The sequence below is a fragment of the Zootoca vivipara genome, chromosome 3 (assembly GCF_963506605.1).
Source record: "Zootoca vivipara chromosome 3, rZooViv1.1, whole genome shotgun sequence".
Taxonomy (NCBI): domain Eukaryota; kingdom Metazoa; phylum Chordata; class Lepidosauria; order Squamata; family Lacertidae; genus Zootoca; species Zootoca vivipara.
In genome coordinates, this window is record NC_083278.1 from 88874262 (window position 1) to 88892923 (window position 18662).

General features: G+C 42.1%; 2 protein-coding genes across 6 annotated transcripts in view; one reads left to right on the forward strand and one right to left on the reverse strand.

The window, feature by feature from the left end:
• CDC42BPA (CDC42 binding protein kinase alpha) overlaps positions 1-14288 on the forward strand; it is a 167352-nt gene extending 153064 nt beyond the window's left edge. For all 4 annotated transcript variants that reach the window (XM_035111463.2, XM_060272965.1, XM_035111467.2 and 1 more), the window contains 3 exons: positions 1826-1943; positions 4308-4465; positions 6162-14288. In XM_035111463.2, coding sequence (XP_034967354.1) covers positions 1826-1943; positions 4308-4465; positions 6162-6293 — 408 coding nt within the window. In that variant the 3' untranslated portion in view covers positions 6294-14288. The remainder of the gene's footprint in view (positions 1-1825; positions 1944-4307; positions 4466-6161) is intronic.
• Positions 13432-18662, reverse strand: part of COQ8A (coenzyme Q8A) — a 57567-nt gene continuing 52336 nt past the window's right edge. For both annotated transcript variants that reach the window (XM_035111470.2, XM_035111471.2), the window contains exons 14-15: positions 17187-17273; positions 13432-14804 (exon numbers count right to left, since the gene is read on the reverse strand). In XM_035111470.2, coding sequence (XP_034967361.1) covers positions 14517-14804; positions 17187-17273 — 375 coding nt within the window. In that variant the 3' untranslated portion in view covers positions 13432-14516. The remainder of the gene's footprint in view (positions 14805-17186; positions 17274-18662) is intronic.

The following is an 18662-nucleotide window of genomic DNA, read 5'->3' on the forward strand; positions in this document are numbered from 1 at the left end:
CAATAATTAAGATTACCTAGCTCTTTATGACAGTCAGATGCTAATTGGTGCATTGCATAAACAGAAAAGCAGAAATGCAATAGATTAATGGTAGAAGCATGCATTATAGAATCATGTGTTATATGAAACAACAACAAAATGTATCCTAGATCACCAACTCAAACTCAGAAAAACCTTTTATTTCATGCATCCTTAAAATATGCCATTTATTCCAATTTTGTACAGGGGATAGTTGAATATAATCAAATAAATAATAATATACTGTAATCAAATAAGCTGTGGCTATCTGTTAAAGACCAACCAAGCAATAAGCCCAAATGATTTTAATGAATTATAAGACTGCATTTCTGAATTTTGAATGCATGCAGAGTACTAATTTTAGATGTGCTTATTATTGATGTGTTGAAAAACAAAGCAAAAAAGCAATGAAATATAATTCCTGAAAAATTATTATTTTAATTTTATTTATTTAATATATTTTTATCCTGCCTCTCAAAAAAAATAGCTTCACTAAGTGGCAATCATGTAACTTGAAACTCACAGTAACCTTTAAATTGGGTTTTTAAATATTGTCACTTCACCGTTATATGTTTACAAGTTCACAAAGCAACAAGCCAATCAGTGCAATAATGAAACACAATGTAATTGAAATAATCAGGAGGTATTGAAATAAGCAACAGATAACAAGTGTATCTTTCAAGGCCTGTATAAAAATTATTATTATTATTTATTAAATTTGTATACCACACTCCATCCAAATATCTCAGGGCAGTTCATAGCATAAAAATACAGAATAAAACCACAAAAGGCATAATAAAAACAAGGAAAAAATTGAAACAAACCAGGCGCCAGGTGAGCCTCCCTAGGGAGAGCATTCCACAAAAGAGGAACCACTGCAGAGAAGGCCCGTTCCTGTGTTGCCACCCTCCTAACCTCTTGAGGAGGAGGTACACAAAGAAGAGCCTCAGATGATGATCACAGGGTCCAGGTCAGTTTATATGGGGAGAGGCTATCCTTGAGGTCTTGCAGTTCTGAGCCGTTTAAGGCTTTATAGGTCAAAACCAGCACTTTGAACTGGGAAACTAATTAGAACCCAGTGCAGTCAGGCCAGGAATGGTGTAATATGCTCAAACCATCTTGCACCAGTGAGCAACCTGGCCGCCAAATTCTGCACCAGCTGAAGTTTCTGAACCATCTTCAGAGGCAGCCTTCTTCAGAGGCAGCATATTGCAGTAATCTAACCTTGTACGGATTGTTAGTGTCTGAAGCATTCCAACCCTCTGAAAGGGTTGTCCTGGGGTTAAATTCAGTGCCTATTCTTTTTCTACCCAATGTGTTTCAGAAAAGTCATTGAGAGCTGAAGAATCTTGAAATGTAGTAAAGAGAGAGGGAGAACTGGGAGATGCAAAAATCCATGTTGATAGTAAATAATTGGAGCAGGTGCTGTATAGCATCTAGTCTCTGGCTACATTGCTTAGCTGTATGCAGCATCCATGGGGACTGTTAACATTGAAGACATTACACTAGGGTGTGTGATAGGTTTCAAATTCCTAAGAAAATATCAGACCTTGCAGATTTGGCTACTTACTGCCACATATAAATTAGCATTTTGCAGCTGCTGCTGCTGGCATTCTGTGTGGTTCCATCCACAGTGCTTATTTATAGACAGTAACCTCTGCAATCTTGCCTACTTGCCATCTAGATAACCTGGAGACCCAAGGCAATGTTTGACCATTTGCTTGGACTGTAGTTTGATAACCTTGGTATTTGCACTGTAAATGAATTTTGCCTCTTTTCTGTTTCTCTTTGTTCGTTTCTGTTGCAGAACCTTCGACCTCAGGAAAGTCGGACCATGTTTAGCGGTTCTGTCAGTATTCCATCAATCACGAAATCCCGCACTGAACCCGGACGCTCCATGAGTGCTAGCAGTGGTTTGGCGGCAAGTAAGTTGCTGCACCTTATCTTGGACACATAATGCAGAGTCCATCCACGTATATACAAGTGACTGCATATAGGCAGTGCAACCTGGGCTGGGGAGGGAGGGCAAAGAAACATGCTTTCACAAGTGACTTTTGAAACTCTCCGGTGCTGGCATGGTCCCCTGCTTGTGTTGGTAACACCAACACCAACCCAAATCTGGCACATGTCCAGTACCGGAAAAACATATTGGGAATATTGTTTGTTTCAAATACTTTGACTCCTGCCTTCCAATCATAGACTTCAAGGCACCTTACAACTGTTTTTTCTCATAAAACAATATTAACATCTAGCAGAACACAGCCGATAAGACTCTCATTGAAAACCGACATTCCAACACAATAGCAAGAGTAGCAGTCAAATAAAAGTAACTGAAGACCACTGAATACCCAAGTAAATAGAATAGTTTTTATTTGATACATAGTATGTAGGAAGGACATGGGCCTTAGAAAGCATTGCTAATAACAAGGCCAGTGGAAGTGATGATATTCCAGCTGAACTGTTTAAAATTTTAAAAGATGATGCTGTTAAGGTGCTACACCCAATATGCCAGCAAGTTTGGAAAACTCAGCAATGGCCAGAGGATTGGAGAAGATCAGTCTACATCCCGATTCCAAAGAAGGGCAGTGCCAAAGAATGCTCCAACTACCGCACAATTGCGCTCATTTCACACGCTAGCAAGGTTATGCTTAAAATTCTACAAGGCAGGCTTAGGCAGTATGTGGATCGAGAACTCCCAGAAGTGCAAGCTGGATTTCGAAGGGGCAGAGGAACCAGAGACCAAATAGCAAACATGCGCTGGATTATGGAGAAAGCTAGAGAGTTCCAGAAAAACGTCTACTTCTGCTTCATTGACTATGCAAAAGCCTTTGACTGTGTCGACCACAGCAAACTATGGCAAGTTCTTAAAGAAATGGGAGTGCCTGATCACCTCATCTGTCTCCTGAGAAATCTCTATGTGGGACAAGAAGCTACAGTTAGAACTGGATATGGAACAACTGATTGGTTCAAAATTGGGAAAGGAGTACGACAAGGTTGTATATTGTCTCCCTGCTTATTTAACTTATATGCAGAATTCATCATGCGAAAGGCTGGACTAGATGAATCCCAAGCCGGAATTAAGATTGCTGGAAGAAATATCAACAACCTCAGATATGCAGATGACACAACCTTGATGGCAGAAAGCGAGGAGGAATTAAAGAACCTTTTAATGAGGGTGAAAGAGGAGAGCGCAAAATATGGTCTGAAGCTCAACATCAAAAAAACCAAGATCATGGCCACTGGTCCCATCACCTCCTGGCAAATAGAAGGGGAAGAAATGGAGGCAGTGAGAGATTTTACTTTCTTGGGCTCCTTGATCACTGCAGATGGTGACAGCAGTCACGAAATTAAAAGACGCCTGCTTCTTGGGAGAAAAGCAATGACAAACCTAGACAGCATCTTAAAAAGCAGAGACATCACCTTGCCGACAAAGGTCCGTATAGTTAAAGCTATGGTTTTCCCAGTAGTGATGTATGGAAGTGAGAGTTGGACCATAAAGAAGGCTGATCGCCGAAGAATTGATGCTTTTGAATTATGGTGCTGGAGGAGACTCTTGAGAGTCCCATGGACTGCAAGAAGATCAAACCTATCCATTCTTAAGGAAATCAGCCCTGAGTGCTCCCTGGAAGGACAGATCGTGAAGCTGAGGCTCCAATACTTTGGCCACCTCATGAGAAGAGAAGAATCCTTGGAAAAGACCCTGATGTTGGGAAAGATTGAGGGCACTAGGAGAAGGGGACGACAGAGGACAAGATGGTTGGACAGTGTTCTCGAAGCTACGAACATGAGTTTGACCAAACTGCGGGAGGCAGTGCGAGACAGGAGTGCCTGGCGTGCTATGGTCCATGGGGTCACGAAGAGTCGGACACGACTAAACGACTAAACAACAACAACAACAATGTAGGAAGGAAATGAGAGGAAATTCTTATTTGCAGAAATGAAGTTTGTTAAAGATGCAAAACGCCTATTATGTTGAGGTCCTTGGTGGGGATTAATTTGAAGAAATACAAATAAAACACAAATAAAACAATAGCAACCAAGAGACCGTGAAGTCAAATGACACATTTAGTATAATTGGTGGTTTGGCCCAGTGTAAAATCAGATTGGTGCTGGGGGTGGGGTTGGGGTGTCGATGAATAATTGTTACGTAAATAATTTACAGAGGATGCAGCTGGGAAACGGAAGCAGGCGGTTGAACAAAAATTAGCTTCAGGAAAACAATTAGTTGAGCGTACAGCTCTAATGCCTTCATATTTGTTATGTAGCTAAATCCCTGGGTACTTTCCTAGGATCATCTGCACAAAATGGCAGTGCTTTGCGGAGGGAATTCTCTGGAGGTAGCTATGGAGCAAAGCGTCAGCCAATGGCATCCCCTTCGGATGGCTCCTTGTCCTCTGGCGGTTTGGACCAAGGCAGTGATGCACCAGCGAGGGACTATGAGCGAGAGGTGGGTATAACGTGGCAGGGGTGGGGTGGCAGGGGAAGCTGCTCCATGGAGCCCAAGTTCTTTACTCTGCTGTGGTCAAACAAAGGATAGAGAAGTGTTGCACAGGACAATGACCCCAGGAAGAATAACCACAGGTTTTACTGAAGGGAAAAAGTATTTTCCTATTTAAAATACGATAGAAATCCCCAAGGCAGGAGTCTCTATGACTTGAAATGCTGTGGATTTAGATAATAAACTTTTTAGCAGCACTTGTAGATTTTTCTTCCTTTGGCACATGAAGTGATAGTGGTGCATCAAAGAGAATTACTACTGCCTCTAACAAGTAACCAAGCAGGGCATGAATCTAGGCAAAATTAAGTCTCACTGATTTCACTGGAAATATTTTAACATGTGCTTAACTTTCCCACTGAAATCAATTTGACTTTTGTCCTTATTCTATTATACTAGTTTTGCAATAAGGAAATCTATATTCTGATATATTTTTTTGCTGAATGTTGGTTCACATTAGTTTGTAAATTTTGACAGGGGCAAGAAGTAACTGGCCAAGTAAAGGTGGCTGGTTGCCAAAGGAGGACTCCTGGCATTGCCCTGCCCAGTCCACAAGCAGCTTTGTTATCCCACAGCTTAAGGCCAATTGATGCAGTCAAGGATGCATTGACACAGCAGAGTTCTCTATGAATCAAGCTTCCTGTGAATACAGCCACTCCTTCTCAGCAGTGGCTGCTCTTATTGCGACAGAACCTGCTGTCCTTGGCGGCAGTTTGCACAAAACAAATTTCAGCTGTTATCTGTGGAGATACCGGTTCCTACAATATATTATTCTGTGTCTTGAAGTGATGCTTTCATTAAGGTATTTTTTGCAGAGTGTTTTGCAAAAATCTACAGTAATCCGTATGAGTTGTTCATGTCAGAACAAATAACACAGAGTGATCCCCTTTGTACAAAACCGCTGACAAATCATCTGCAAGTCACGAAACAAGAGAAAGAAAACAAATGGAAGGGGGAAGACATTTAAACTGATTAGAAGCAACAAAAATATTAATCGCCTTTCCAAGTTCATCCAGCATATGCATTAATATCTGGCAGGTGTCTGGTGTTGTGCTAATGATCTGTGTGCAAATGTTCCTATGCATCTTTGGGAGCATTGCTTGCATGCAGGCAAAATGTGAATCAGCCCTGAATCAATGGAAGCCAGTTCATTTGGGCAGATGGGGCAGTGCCCCACCAATCTCAATCTCAGCTAGCCCACACTTCCCTGCCTTCTTCCTTACAAGGAGTCCAGGTAGTGGCACTGCCTACTAACTTTCCTCCTCCTTGTACAACTCTGCAAGGGAGGATGGGGACAAAACTGGAGTCTGGCTGCACCTACTGTTGGTCTCTCTTCCATATGCCCTACCAACCCCAAGTGGACACCGGCCAGCTCTGCCCTCAGTGGTGCACTTCAAGAAAATAACTTCTGGTGTTTTGTTCCCTCCCAGCCACTGTACTTGGGAGGCAATATGAGATGCGTCCTCTTGAGAAGTTAGAGCAGTTGGCATCACTCCCTAGTGTGCTAAGGCGTGGGGTGTCGGAACAGGGCAGTCACTTGGTTCCAAACCGTTCTTGTCCTCGGTGACCCTTTCCCCTTATGCCCACCCACGCCTTCCTCTTCTGCTCCCGCTCACTGATATGTTCTCTTGCATTTTTTGGGCTGCAGGACTCTGACTCTCCAAGGCATTCGACAGCTTCTAACAGCTCCAACCTGAGCAGTCCTCCCAGCCCCATCTCTCCTCACAAGACCAAGAGCCTCTCCCTGGAGAGCTCTGACCACGCAAGTTGGGACACATGAACTGCTTCAGCACTCAGATTTTACATCTCAGCAGCTTACTGTCCCCATGACTCTCTGTTTGCTCTCACTGTCATCGCCCCCCAGCTTCCCTCCAAAAGCAGACTAGGGGAGGGAGGGGAGGAAGAGGGTATATCTTGTCTTCTCTTGACACAAGCAGCGTAAGCTCCCCCCTCATTCAAAAGTAGCAGCAAGCAAGAGAAAACCTTGAGGAGGGCAGAGCGGGGGAGGGGTTGGTATACAAGAGATATTGGTATATTTGTATTAGTATCTATTTTATTTCATAGGGTTACAGCTGTTTCCATTTTTATGGGTATATTCCACACCATGCCACTGTTCCAAACAAAACATAGTAGTGTTAGACTGACCAAAACAGAATCTGAAAGAGAGAACCAGATTTTGCTTTGAGGCACACAGTATCTCATTGTATTTTTTCAAGAGTTAGCACAGCAACACCCACCCATCTCTGGTGATGGGGCAAAATTTGCCCTGCAGGGGCAGATAACGCACGCTTTCAGCAACCACTCTATTTGAATGTCAATCTGATTGTTGCCAGCAAATCCTTATTGATTTAAAAAGAAATGATGCATATTTTACTACAGTAGAGTTTAAGTAAATACGCAAAATTAAGAGTTAGTACATATGTATATAATAAAAGAAGAAGCATTGTGATGCAGCGAAAGATGGATTCCTATTTAAGAGATCCTTTAATTTAAGAAGACTTGTGTTGTTCCCTTTTTCATACTAAATAATCTATGGATTGAGGATGTGATCTGGATATAGAACATGGCACTGGATAAAAAGAGCCTGGAGGGAGATTCCATCCTCTCAATGTTCTCTGTAACATTACCTTCTTGTCAGTAGGTGAACTAAAGCCATAATTCTCACTTTTTAACTATATCTCCCTCTTCTACTGTCTGCTTCACTGTACAAGCAAAACTCATGATCTGCTGGTCAACAAGCCTGAAGTGAGCTCAAGGGCAGTTTTGCAGAGAATCAGTATTCAGCCCTGAGCAAAACTGAAGTAATTGCAGCCAAAGCTAGCGCAAAGAGATAACTAGTTTTGGGAGGGTTGGGAATGGGTTTCCAAACCCATCTGGCCAATTAGTACCAGTAACCACTAGCTTGTAAGTTGACTTTCCAAATTTTATTGATCAGCCTACATCAGCCAAATTCAAACAGCACTGGTCTTGAAATAGAATCTTTTAAAAATATAACTTGCTGCTCTAGCTCACTGAAGCGAATAACGTGCCGTTGGTCTTCAGAATTTGCTAGAACGCCGGGTGTTTCAGGACAACTATTCCGAAGATGTTTATTATGTCATCCCTGCTCTCCCACCGGGCCTGACCTAGTGTGTTTAGTGCTATTATTGCCGTGAAATACTGTGACGGTTGGATCCCACAGAGAAGCACTTGGCAGGGCAAAGCATTCCTCTCTGGAGAGAGCAGACAGTGGAGGTCCATCACCACCTAAATAAACAGTAGCAAGCAGTGCAACATGCAAATAGGGGGCAAGAACAAAACAATAGAAAAAGTCCACTTGCCTCCTCCTTTTCCTTCTTGAACAAGTTGAGTGCGGTTTGCGATTTGAGACTAGATGAATGTGATTTTTTCAAATCCTTGGGATCATTACTATCTTTATGACGTGACCAAGCTCAAGCGGATAAGAGTTTGGATGGTGGTGTGTGTTGAATTTAGAAAACTAGGCTTCTGGGTTTTGGTAACACTTCATGGCTATCATCAGACCATTCCAACCAAACAACAGAAGTGCAACTAGTGGCGTTTCCCAGGTTCCCTCTGAAAAATGTCAGCTACTACCATACAAGGTACTGATTTAGAAGTACTCTGAGATAACAGAGCGTTGTCTTTCACCATCTAGCTGTATTGAGTCTGCTAGTTGTTGGGTCTGTGTCTTCTTCTGCATTAAGTGGACTGCCACACCCCAAGCTACCATTTAGCTATTTTATACTGGGGGGAACAGTTGTGGGTGGGTGGGGGGACACAAAGCTTTTTTCTACTGCGTATGGTGTCCTAATCCTGTCTGTGGAATTTGGCTTGTCAAGAATCTCAAAGTTGATGATGTGTGTTTTGTTGTCACAGGTATAAACAAGAGATTTGCAAAATGCATTTCATAGCGGCCAGTTTTGACAGTTTTGCTGAGCAGGAAATTAGCATGTCTAAGAGCACAAGGACAGGCCTAGTTTAAAATCCATTGACTACTTCTTCAGCATTGGCTACTAAAAGGTTCTACATCTTTCCACCCTGTGATATTATCACTCATGCCCACCCACCGTTCTATACACTTGTGAAGAGATGGGTCTTAGTTATTTCTGAAATACAACTAGTGGGAAATAGGTCATCTGGTTAAGGCTGCCAGGGCTTGAAATCCACAGTAGGCCCAAGCAATTATCCACTTCATTAGTTACCTTAGAAGTCCTTGCTAGGTCCTGTGGCAATTGATCTTTGCTCCATCTGAGAAAGAAAATTAGACAAGACAACACCTGTCTAGAATGAGAAGAAATTAGCATCCCAAGAGTTACATTTTATACAACGTTGGCCCATTTCACAAATTAAAAGTTTCTTTTCATGCTGACCTAGGATGCATACCAAGTACATTATGGACACATTTGAGCACTGGCAGAATTGAAAACATATCTCTGAAATGGTTGGCTGGTGAAGTTAAGCTTTGCTGATAGGCATTGCTCAGTTTCCAGGCACACCTGATTACATTTCTCCAAGCACTTTCATAGTCTCTAATTGAATCCTGACTCATTTGATGACACCTTTGTGTACATGGGCTATTATTTCCCTAACTGGGCTAATTCAGACACCTCAGTCATTGCCTCTTTACGCTTTTAGCCCATTTCTTGAGGCTCAATAAATCAGGTGTTGATTGTAAACGAACCTCAGATTGTACAGCTCCGTTATTTTTTCTATATTAAACACACACAACCTATACATATCATTACTTTTTTATTTTCAAAACACATTCCTGTCATAATACCCATTTTTATACTGCTGAATCAGTCTCATTTGCTGGCTTCTTAAAAGTTGATTTGTGTGTCGTTTCGTGTTCCTAACCTGCTTTTTTTTTAAGAACAGCAGTTTTGGTTTTGCGCGGGGAGTGGGGGGGAAATACAGTTGATATTTGTGTTACTCTCTCAGGTATTTGAACGCAGCAGGATGTCTTCATACGATAAGCATGGAATGCAATAATGTATTTTGGGCATGAGGTTCACCAGAGGATGTACCCTGAGCACAACTAAGTTTTTGTTCTGAAATGATGCAAACCTGGGTAGGTGATTGGATTCAGGGTGGCAGTTTAAAGGTCTCGACTTTGAGGAAATTATCTGTGTCTTTTTTTTAGCCAGTGCGGAGTAAGCAGGGCCTCAAATTCTTTTTCCCACCTGCTAAGTCATAAAGAAATTGGGAATCTGAAATCAGGCTTGATGGGATGTTCTTAGCCTTACACCATTTCACCACAGGTGTGAAAGTTACCTCTCTCCAACCTACGTTCCATATACAGGTGCCCTGTTTGGAGCCCTTAGGGAAGTGCATATGCCTCAGGGTGAATGTCACTGAGAGGCTCATGACAAAAATTTAGCCCAGTGCAATAAGGCTTTGTGCCTAGAGGCTAATAAGGGCACAAGCCTGTTTCATTCCAAAATCACAGTCATCAGGCTTTTCCTGGAATAGGGTTCTGAGCTTCTAACTAGTCTACAAGGGGCCTTCAGAGATCAAATATGCTGTAGATTTCAACTTCTATGACCATGTTGTGCATTAAGGCAATTCCACATGACTTGTCACCTTGTCTTCTTCATTCTATAAATGCTCCCATCCTACATAAGAATTTTTTTTTCACTCATGAGGAAGCAATCCACAACCAAAAACAGTGTTGGTATTTCACAGTAATTATACCTGCCTTTTTATGTATGATGGTTTCATATCATTTATTTTTAAAAAATATATTTTTAGGGATTTTTTTTTCATTGTAATATTATTGTACAGTTTTGCATGGCCTAGATGTAATCACTTTTTTTGTTTTGTTTTAGAGTATAAAAGCTGACAAGTGTGCGTGTGGGGAAAAGGTTTCTGCTTTTTGCCTCTTCTCACTCTTCTCTTATTTTTGATTTATGTCCTCAATGTTGTAGAGGACATTGTAAGAGATTCTCTGCTCCAGAACAATGATGTAGAGTCTATTGCACAGAAATATTTAAGGTGGATCAGTCAATGATGTAATAAATGACAGGTCACCAATATTTTATGTTGGTAACACTTAATATTAACCTACTTTGATGTATTGCAATAAAACAGGGAACTATTAGAAATACAGGTGGTTTGTCTTTTTTCCTACCCCACCAGATTTTTATGAGGCAAGCGGGGCTGCAGAGGATATGTTGGGATAGTCACATAACTTCAGCGATTGAAAGTTTTGTTCCTTTCAGCAGGTGGTTTCTTTTTGGATTGCTTTCCCTGCATCTAGCTGCTTCAAGCCATGAGCCATCACACCCATCGACGATGATACAACTATGGGGAGGCCCAAGCTAGGAGATGCAGAAGGAATACACTGGGTTTGGGGGAAACTCAGACCTTGAAGGCCATTAGGAGCACAGCATTCTACAAACCAGGCCCCCAACCATTAGAGAGGAAGGGCAGCAGAAATAAAATAAAAAGCAGGTTGTGGTAAGTAGCTTTCAAATGCACAAGATAGAACTCCTCTTGAACAGAAAACTGAGTTTTTCATTAAGAACCTTCTGCCACACGATTTCCCGTTCAGAAGCTTCGTGGTTTTTCTGATTCCAGAGTCTCACAGAGAAAGGATGCAGCGTTCGCTTTTCATAATGCTCCACCCCTATAACCACAGCTACTGGACAGGAGAAGGGTGCATCACATCCTGCACTTGGTTGTGCAAAAGGGTCTGTGAGTGGCGCACGTAATGGTCCCCATGTGATAGTCATGCCATGAAGGGTCTGATTTTAATCAGCACAAAATCAGGCACACTTAAATGCACAGTGAAGTCCATTGATTGGATGCAGTCAGCGGATTTAACCACACATAGCTTTGTGTGGTTATTCCTTTAGACTTCCTTCTCTTCCACCCTTAGCAGAGAAAACTTCCTTGTTAATGTTGCCTAGTTCCAAAGATAACAACACGGAGTCGTTTCACACACTGAAGTTTTTGTGGTCTCTCCTTTTTGGCTGATTTCTGACGTGTTTTCCCCAGGAAACTCCTGTTTACAAAAGAAACAGCAGCAGCACAGCTAATGCATGGTTGGCAATGCCTCTAATAGCACTTATACAACCCCCTATTTTTTTATTTGTCCTTGACATTAGCTGGGTTAAGACAGAATCCAAATTCCTGAAAAAAACAATTCCCAGATGGCAGATGCTTTGATCAGAAAGTAGGTCTTTCCATGCAAATTACTTTTTATAATAGCTCAGTGTGGAAACCCTACTAGAACTGGTTTTAAGGTAGAGGTTATTTGGGGGGGGGGCGGGTTCCAGCCCTGGTTTTGAGGCGGTTAGAAAGCTTACATGTGTTTGGCTCAACAAGTCCCCTTGTCAGCTTTTTATACTTTTTATCAGTGCTTTAACCATCTCTTCATAATTCACCTTTGCCACCCCCCTCCAAATTACATACTTTAAAATGTTTCTTTTTTGGAGAATCAAAGTGTAAAAAGCATTTCCTAGTTTGAATATCTCAAACTGCAAATGGTTTACATGCCAGATCAGCCAACATTTTAACTGGAATTAAATATAGAAGCTTAAAAGGATACAAACTTCAGTTATTCTTCTCATAAAGTCAATTTTTAAATGAAGTTAACAGAGCACAACTGCAAAGAGCAGCCCAGGGGAAAATGTAAGTTCGCTACAGTCCTCAATATGCATGCAAGGGGGTTGCATACTTAAGCCCTGCCTGCCAAGGTGGCACAACTCCCACCATCACCATGCATGCAGAGACCTAACTCCTGCTCTGTGAGGCTTTCCTTGCAATGGAAAACCCTAATTGCGGAGGGTTATAAATCACCCAAGGTGCCACCACCTGTAGAGCAGGCTCCTGGCCTCAAGCTATGCACCAACATGGCAACAGTGGGAGGAGTTGTGCAGCTCTGGCAGGCAGCTCTGGCACACAAGTAACACCTAAAGGGGGCTTGCATCACACTTGTGAAACTTATACACTGAAAGAGCAGCACTAGGAATTAATCGAACAATAGGGGCAAGTAAGTAAACTCCCTGCATTCTTGCCATCATCTAACTAGCATTCCTACATGCAGCATGTCAAATAAGTGGGCGCTCATCATGCAAAATGGTAAGAGAAGCTGTATTGTGAACCACTTGCATGGAACAGTGTGCCACACAATTTGGGCAGATTCATAAAATCGTAACAACACAACTCTTTTGTAATGGTTTGCATTTGGGTGGTTAATAACCTCCCAAAAACATAGGTGATAGTGTCCACCCCCCTGACTTGCTAAATGTCTCATTATTCAAATGAATAGGGCCAAATGGTGCCAGGCCAGAACCGTGTTACTATGAATTGAAGTTCATAAAATCTGAATGGTCCAAGGAAATTTTGCCCTTGCTCGTGTAAACTGGAATTCAGGGTCAAACACAGAAACTGATTCACATACTGTACTTCTTCATGCAACACATAATTTACAAAATGCGTCTCTCCAAGATGTCATGATAGCCTAAGACTTTTTTCTTTTTTTAAAAAAAAGGATTTGAACGAAATAATGGAGGATAAGCAGCCATGACTTCTAAACTGGACTGTTACATTCAAAGGCATTCCCTGAATACCATGGGCTAAGCATAAGCCAACAAGGAAGGATTTATAAATTCTTATGGCACAACTGCATGACATTCCCATAACTTACCAGTCCAATACAATCTAATTATCATCTTCACCATGGGTGGAGATGGAAGATCTCTTTGAGCAATGGGATAACTACTATTGTCTGCCCAGCCAGATACTGCTTCCCTGCTTTAAAGGTGAAAAACTAAAATCGTCAGCAGTATATTGTGCTTATGAAACAAAGTAATTAAGAGGCATTACTGGAACAGAATCAGAGTAAGCAGAAGTGAAAAAATACCCATACACTTGCTTCTTCTACCAGGTCAGTAAACCACAGCCAAGACACCTTCTGGACAAGTACTTCTTTATTGGAAATCGGTTGAAAGTTGTACAGCTACAACTAACTGTTGTACAAAAAAACCCCTCCCAAAATACATTTGCCGAGTTGCCTCCAATTGCTTAAAGTTGTGCGTTCAGCTACTTTAATGTATATTATGCTTTCCAACAAAATCTTGAAACACCACTGATAACACAGCAGTATCAATCTCCCCACATCCATCAAAGGTCGCATTACGAAGTTGCAGGCATGAAGGTTTCTATAAATGCCACAGTTAAGAGCTTTGGCTTTTCTTAATTCTCCATTTAACGAGAGAACCCCATTAACTACATTGCATATACATTCAGCTCAAGAGAATCAGACGGCTGCCACATTTGAAAGTAGGGCATTCTACATACGCCACTGCACCACTTTCTATCAGATCCTTGAAACAATTCACTTTCCTTGAAAACTTAAGAGACTGAAGGCATAAAATAGGCTATGTACACATCTTACACTGCACCATCAGGAAATCCAGACCTTCATGGATTCCCAGCAAGCATCATACAAAAATAGGATTCTCTTATGAGTTGTGTTGGCAATCTACACTTCATAGTATGAAACCATTTGTATCCTGCCTTAGAAGAAGAAAAATTAAAGGACCTCTGGGGGGGGGAAGGGGGGGGAGAAACCACAGACATTTGGAGAACTACGATTTCAATGCCAACTTGTTTTGGTTCTCTTTCCACAGACCCCTTGCTTTGTTTTGTTTTCAATAAAAAACAAATTGGTACACACCTATCAGTATTAAAATCTGAAAAAGAGAGCAGATACCTGGGACAGAGCTGCCTAATCTTCCCTCACAATCCCTACACTAGGCTACAACCATTTTCCTGTAAAAAGAGAGGCTACACAGGGAATCAGGTGAGTGTAAAGTGGAGGATAAAAGTCCAACAAAAGAACAACACTGTCCTTAGAACCGGGTATTCTGCTTCCAGGAGCCAGGCTGCTGGTGTTCAAGGGGGGGGGTATGAGAGAGAAGACACCGCCCTGTGGTTTGCTAGAACCTTGGTGATTGGCCATAAACACAAGGGGACGTTCAACAGTTCTGTGCTACTATTCCTTCTTGGCCTTTCTACTCCAGTATTTTCCGTAGGCTTCCTGAAACATGTCCTTGCATGGAATTTGGGCCTTCAGCTTGGAGCATATGAGGAATGAGCCTCCCATTTTCCGATGAAGAGAGTAGGTCTCCTCGGGGGGTGGGACTAGCCTGTGCTTCAGCATGACTGGAATTAAGCCATGTATCTTCTCGGTGGTGTTTTGGTTGCCGAAGTCAAAAGGTTCACTGGATGCAAAAGCTTCTCCAAGGATGAGGACAGCAGCCAAGTGGGCGTCTTCCATAGCCTGAGCAAAACAAAAATGGAAAGAAGGGTGGTTCTGATCAGCTGTTCTGAATAGTTCTACCAACGAAAAAGAAAGTAAAAAAGGCAGCTCCCGTGTAACTAACTCTACAGGTCATGAAGAAGACGAGGAATGATCCCATGAACAGCAGGAATAGTTAATCTCTCTAGCTCTGGAATAAACATTCACAAATAACTATACTAGGCTCAGCCCACTTAGCACGGAGAGTAAATTATTGCAGGAGTTGTAGTCTGGAGGGATAGATGTTCTATTTGTCTGCTCATAAGCAGAGGCAGGCAGACTAGGTGGTGCCAGTTACAAAATGGTGGTGAAGACATCAATGGGTGTTGCTTTTTAATACAGTGTACACCAGGTATGAGAAGCAGGCAGTATCAGAACCCAACACTTCCAATCCTGTGCATATTTATTCAGAAGCAAGTGCCACTAATCACAGGTAGCAAATAGAAAAATGACAACCCAACACAGCTACTGTGAAGGAGATACAAGATCAAGGACTATTTCCTTCACAGCCTAATGTGGTGGCACAGACTGATCAAGGGTAGCAAGGAGAATGTTTCTCCAGCTGCTGACCCTTAATAAACTACCTCTCACTTCCATTGTTAATTCAAATGGGGACTCTCTGAACAGGAATCTTTCTCCCCAGGGAGAAAAATGAAGGACTGCACCCATCTCAGGTTTTCACCAGGCCACAATTCTACAATATTACGGTGCATCATATATAAAAAAAAATGTCAAGCTACATTTAAATAAAATGATTGCTGGCAGCAAAGAGTATTGAGAGGCCAGCAAAGTGGATATTTTGTTACTTCCTACCGGCATATTTAAAATGCTAAAAATCTTGGGATTATCCTACTCAAAAACCAAAGGAACATCTCCACTGCCCCAAAAATGGACACCTCATTAGAATACTTCCAGCTCTACCACCATCCTTCTATGTGACCATGACAGCTCCAATACCCCACAACTCCCCAATCCTGTAACACTGCAATCCACCAGAATAAAACCTGAATGGCAACGCTTTGGAGCCTACTTAGAAATAATAGGAAACTGCTTCACCCTGAATCAGAACACTGGTCCATCTAGCTCAGTATGGTCTACAATGACTGGCAGTGGCTCTCTGACATTTTGGACAGGGGACATTCCCAGCCCTACCTAGAGATGCCAGGGATTGAACCTGGGACATGAGACACCTGGGAAGTGTGTTTTATAGCATCCTTGCCAACTACCTACACTTTGCTGGAAACAAGCTTCCAAACCTGCAAAATCTCAAGCTAAACACTCGCAGAGACATGGCAGGGAACTTAAGACATTCACCATTACAGGCTCAAGCCAGCTGCCCTGATCACACCCCCAGATATTAGAAGAATATCTACGGTAGTTATCTCCTGCTTGGACTACTGCAATGCGCTCTACGTGGGACTACCTTTGAAGGTGACCCGGAAACTACAACTAATCTAGAATGCAGCAGCTAGACTGGTGGCTGGGAGCGGCCGCCGAGACCATATAACACCGGTCCTGAAAGACCTACATTGGCTCCCAGTACATTTCCGAGCTCAATTCAAAGTGTTGGTGCTGACCATTAAAGCCCTAAATGGCCTCGGTCCAGTATACCGGAAGGAGTGTCTCCACCCCCATCGTTCTGCCCGGACACTGAGGTCCAGCGCCGAGGGCCTTCTGGTGGTTCCCTCACTGCGAGAAGAAAAGCTACAGGGAACCAGGCAGAGGGCCTTCTCGGTAGTGGCGCCCGCCCTGTGGAACGCCCTCCCATCAGATGTCAAAGAGATAAACAACTACCTGACATTTAGAAAACATCCGAAGGCAGCACTGTTTAGGGAAGTTTTTAATGTGTGATATGTTAATGTATTTTAATCTTTGTTGGAAACCGCCCAGAGTGGCTGGGGAAACCCAGTCGGATGGGCGGGATACAAATAATGAATTATTATTATTATTATTATTATTATTATTATTATTATTATTATTAGTGAAATACTACATGACAAATTAAGCTGGATTTGAAAGGAGTGATGAGATATGCCCCTTAAGAGCTGCAGCTGATGTTGACCCCCATGGTGGCATTAGAAAGAGATACTTAAGTTCTATAGATACATTAAATATGTAGCTTCAAAAGGGGAGTAATTATTTAGCTGAGGTTTCTAAAGCAGTGTTTCTCAACCAGTGTGCCTCCAGATGTTTTGGGACTACAACTCCCATCATCCCTAGCTAGCAAGACCAGTGGTCAGGAATGATGGGAGTTGTAGTCCCAAAACATCTGGAGGCACACTGGTTGAGAAACACTGTTCTAAAGGGGACTTAAGTCGCACCGGTAGCTAAACAAAGAGTGGGTTGTTTGGTGCTACTATGTACCTTGTTTTCATAGCCAGTTAGGAATTTCATTTCTATTGATTTCTTCAGCACCTTCTCTCCGTCCCCGTCAGCAGCTGCTTTGATTAACTGTATGGGAAGAAGAAGAAAAATTCAAAAGCCAGAATGTGTAGGTGGGAGCCAATCCTATTAAGCGCTTCAATAGCAAGGAAAATCCTTTACTCAGACACAAGATCAATGCTAGGAAGGCTACATTGTTTTCATCCCGCAAAAAAGAATTCTGCCAAGCCTTTAAGAAGTGTGAGCAGTTTTGAAAGATCACAAACTTCAGCTGTCTTCACTTGAGACCAGAAATGTGAAACTAGTATGAAAGGAATGCATGCCCTTTTCTTAATGTAACTTTTTATTGGGTTTTATAAACAAGGATCATAGGAATAATGATACAAATGAATAGACCAAGTCTTCACATATTATTTGCATAAAAATAGCATAATGAATTTGCAGAAGTAATGTCTGTGACATACAGTTCATTATTAGTGGTCAATGAAGAAGTTAATGGTTTGTGAACTGCTTTAAGTGAAGGCAATAACAAAGGGAAAACAAAATAAAACAGAGTTTTTTTTTTTTTTTAAAAAAAATATTTTTATTAATTTTCCAATTAAAACCAATTATATCACATTCAATATTTCAAATTATACACATATATATATCAATCAAACCGAATGTTATGCCAAATCATCTGAATAATTTATTTTTGGGTTCCCATGCTTCAAGAAATTGGGAATTCCTCGCAACTGTCCACTGCCGTCTTATTTCTAAAGTTCAAATCGTCCTCCCAAAATAAAACAGAGTTAATGGAAAACATTCCACATTGCAAAGCTAAATGGCAATTGGGAGTCCTTGTGGTTGTGCTTAAATTAAGAGTTAAGGTAAAGGGACCCCTGACCATTAGGTCCAGTCGTGACCAACTCTTGGGTTGCGGCGCTCATCTCGCATTATTGGCCGAGGGAGCCAGCGTACAACTTCCAGGTCATGTGGCCAGCATGACAAAGCCATTTCTGGTGAACCAGAGCAGCGCACAGAAACACCGTTTACCTTCCTGCTTGGAGCAGTACCTATTTATCTACTTACACTTTCACGTGCTTTTGAACTGCTAGGTTGGCAGGAGCTGGGACCAAGCAACAGGAGCTCACCCTGTCACGGGGATTCGAACCGCCGACCTGATCGGCAAGCCCTAGGCTCAGTGGTTTAACCCACAGCGCCACCCGCGTCCCAAATTAAGAGTTAGGAATGGTCATTTTCCCTCCTGTGTTACCAGTGAAGCAATAAGAAGTGTTGGTATACAGAGAACGGATGCCCTAATTTAACATGGCTAGTCACAATTGAAACACAGGACACAATCCAACCCATGAAAAATCAGCAGGCAAAAGGGGGTTCTACTCCTTTCAAGACTCCAGGTGTTTGCCTTGAGCAGATACTGCCAGAAAGGAGGAGAATACTTTTCTCAGCGTGTCGTTT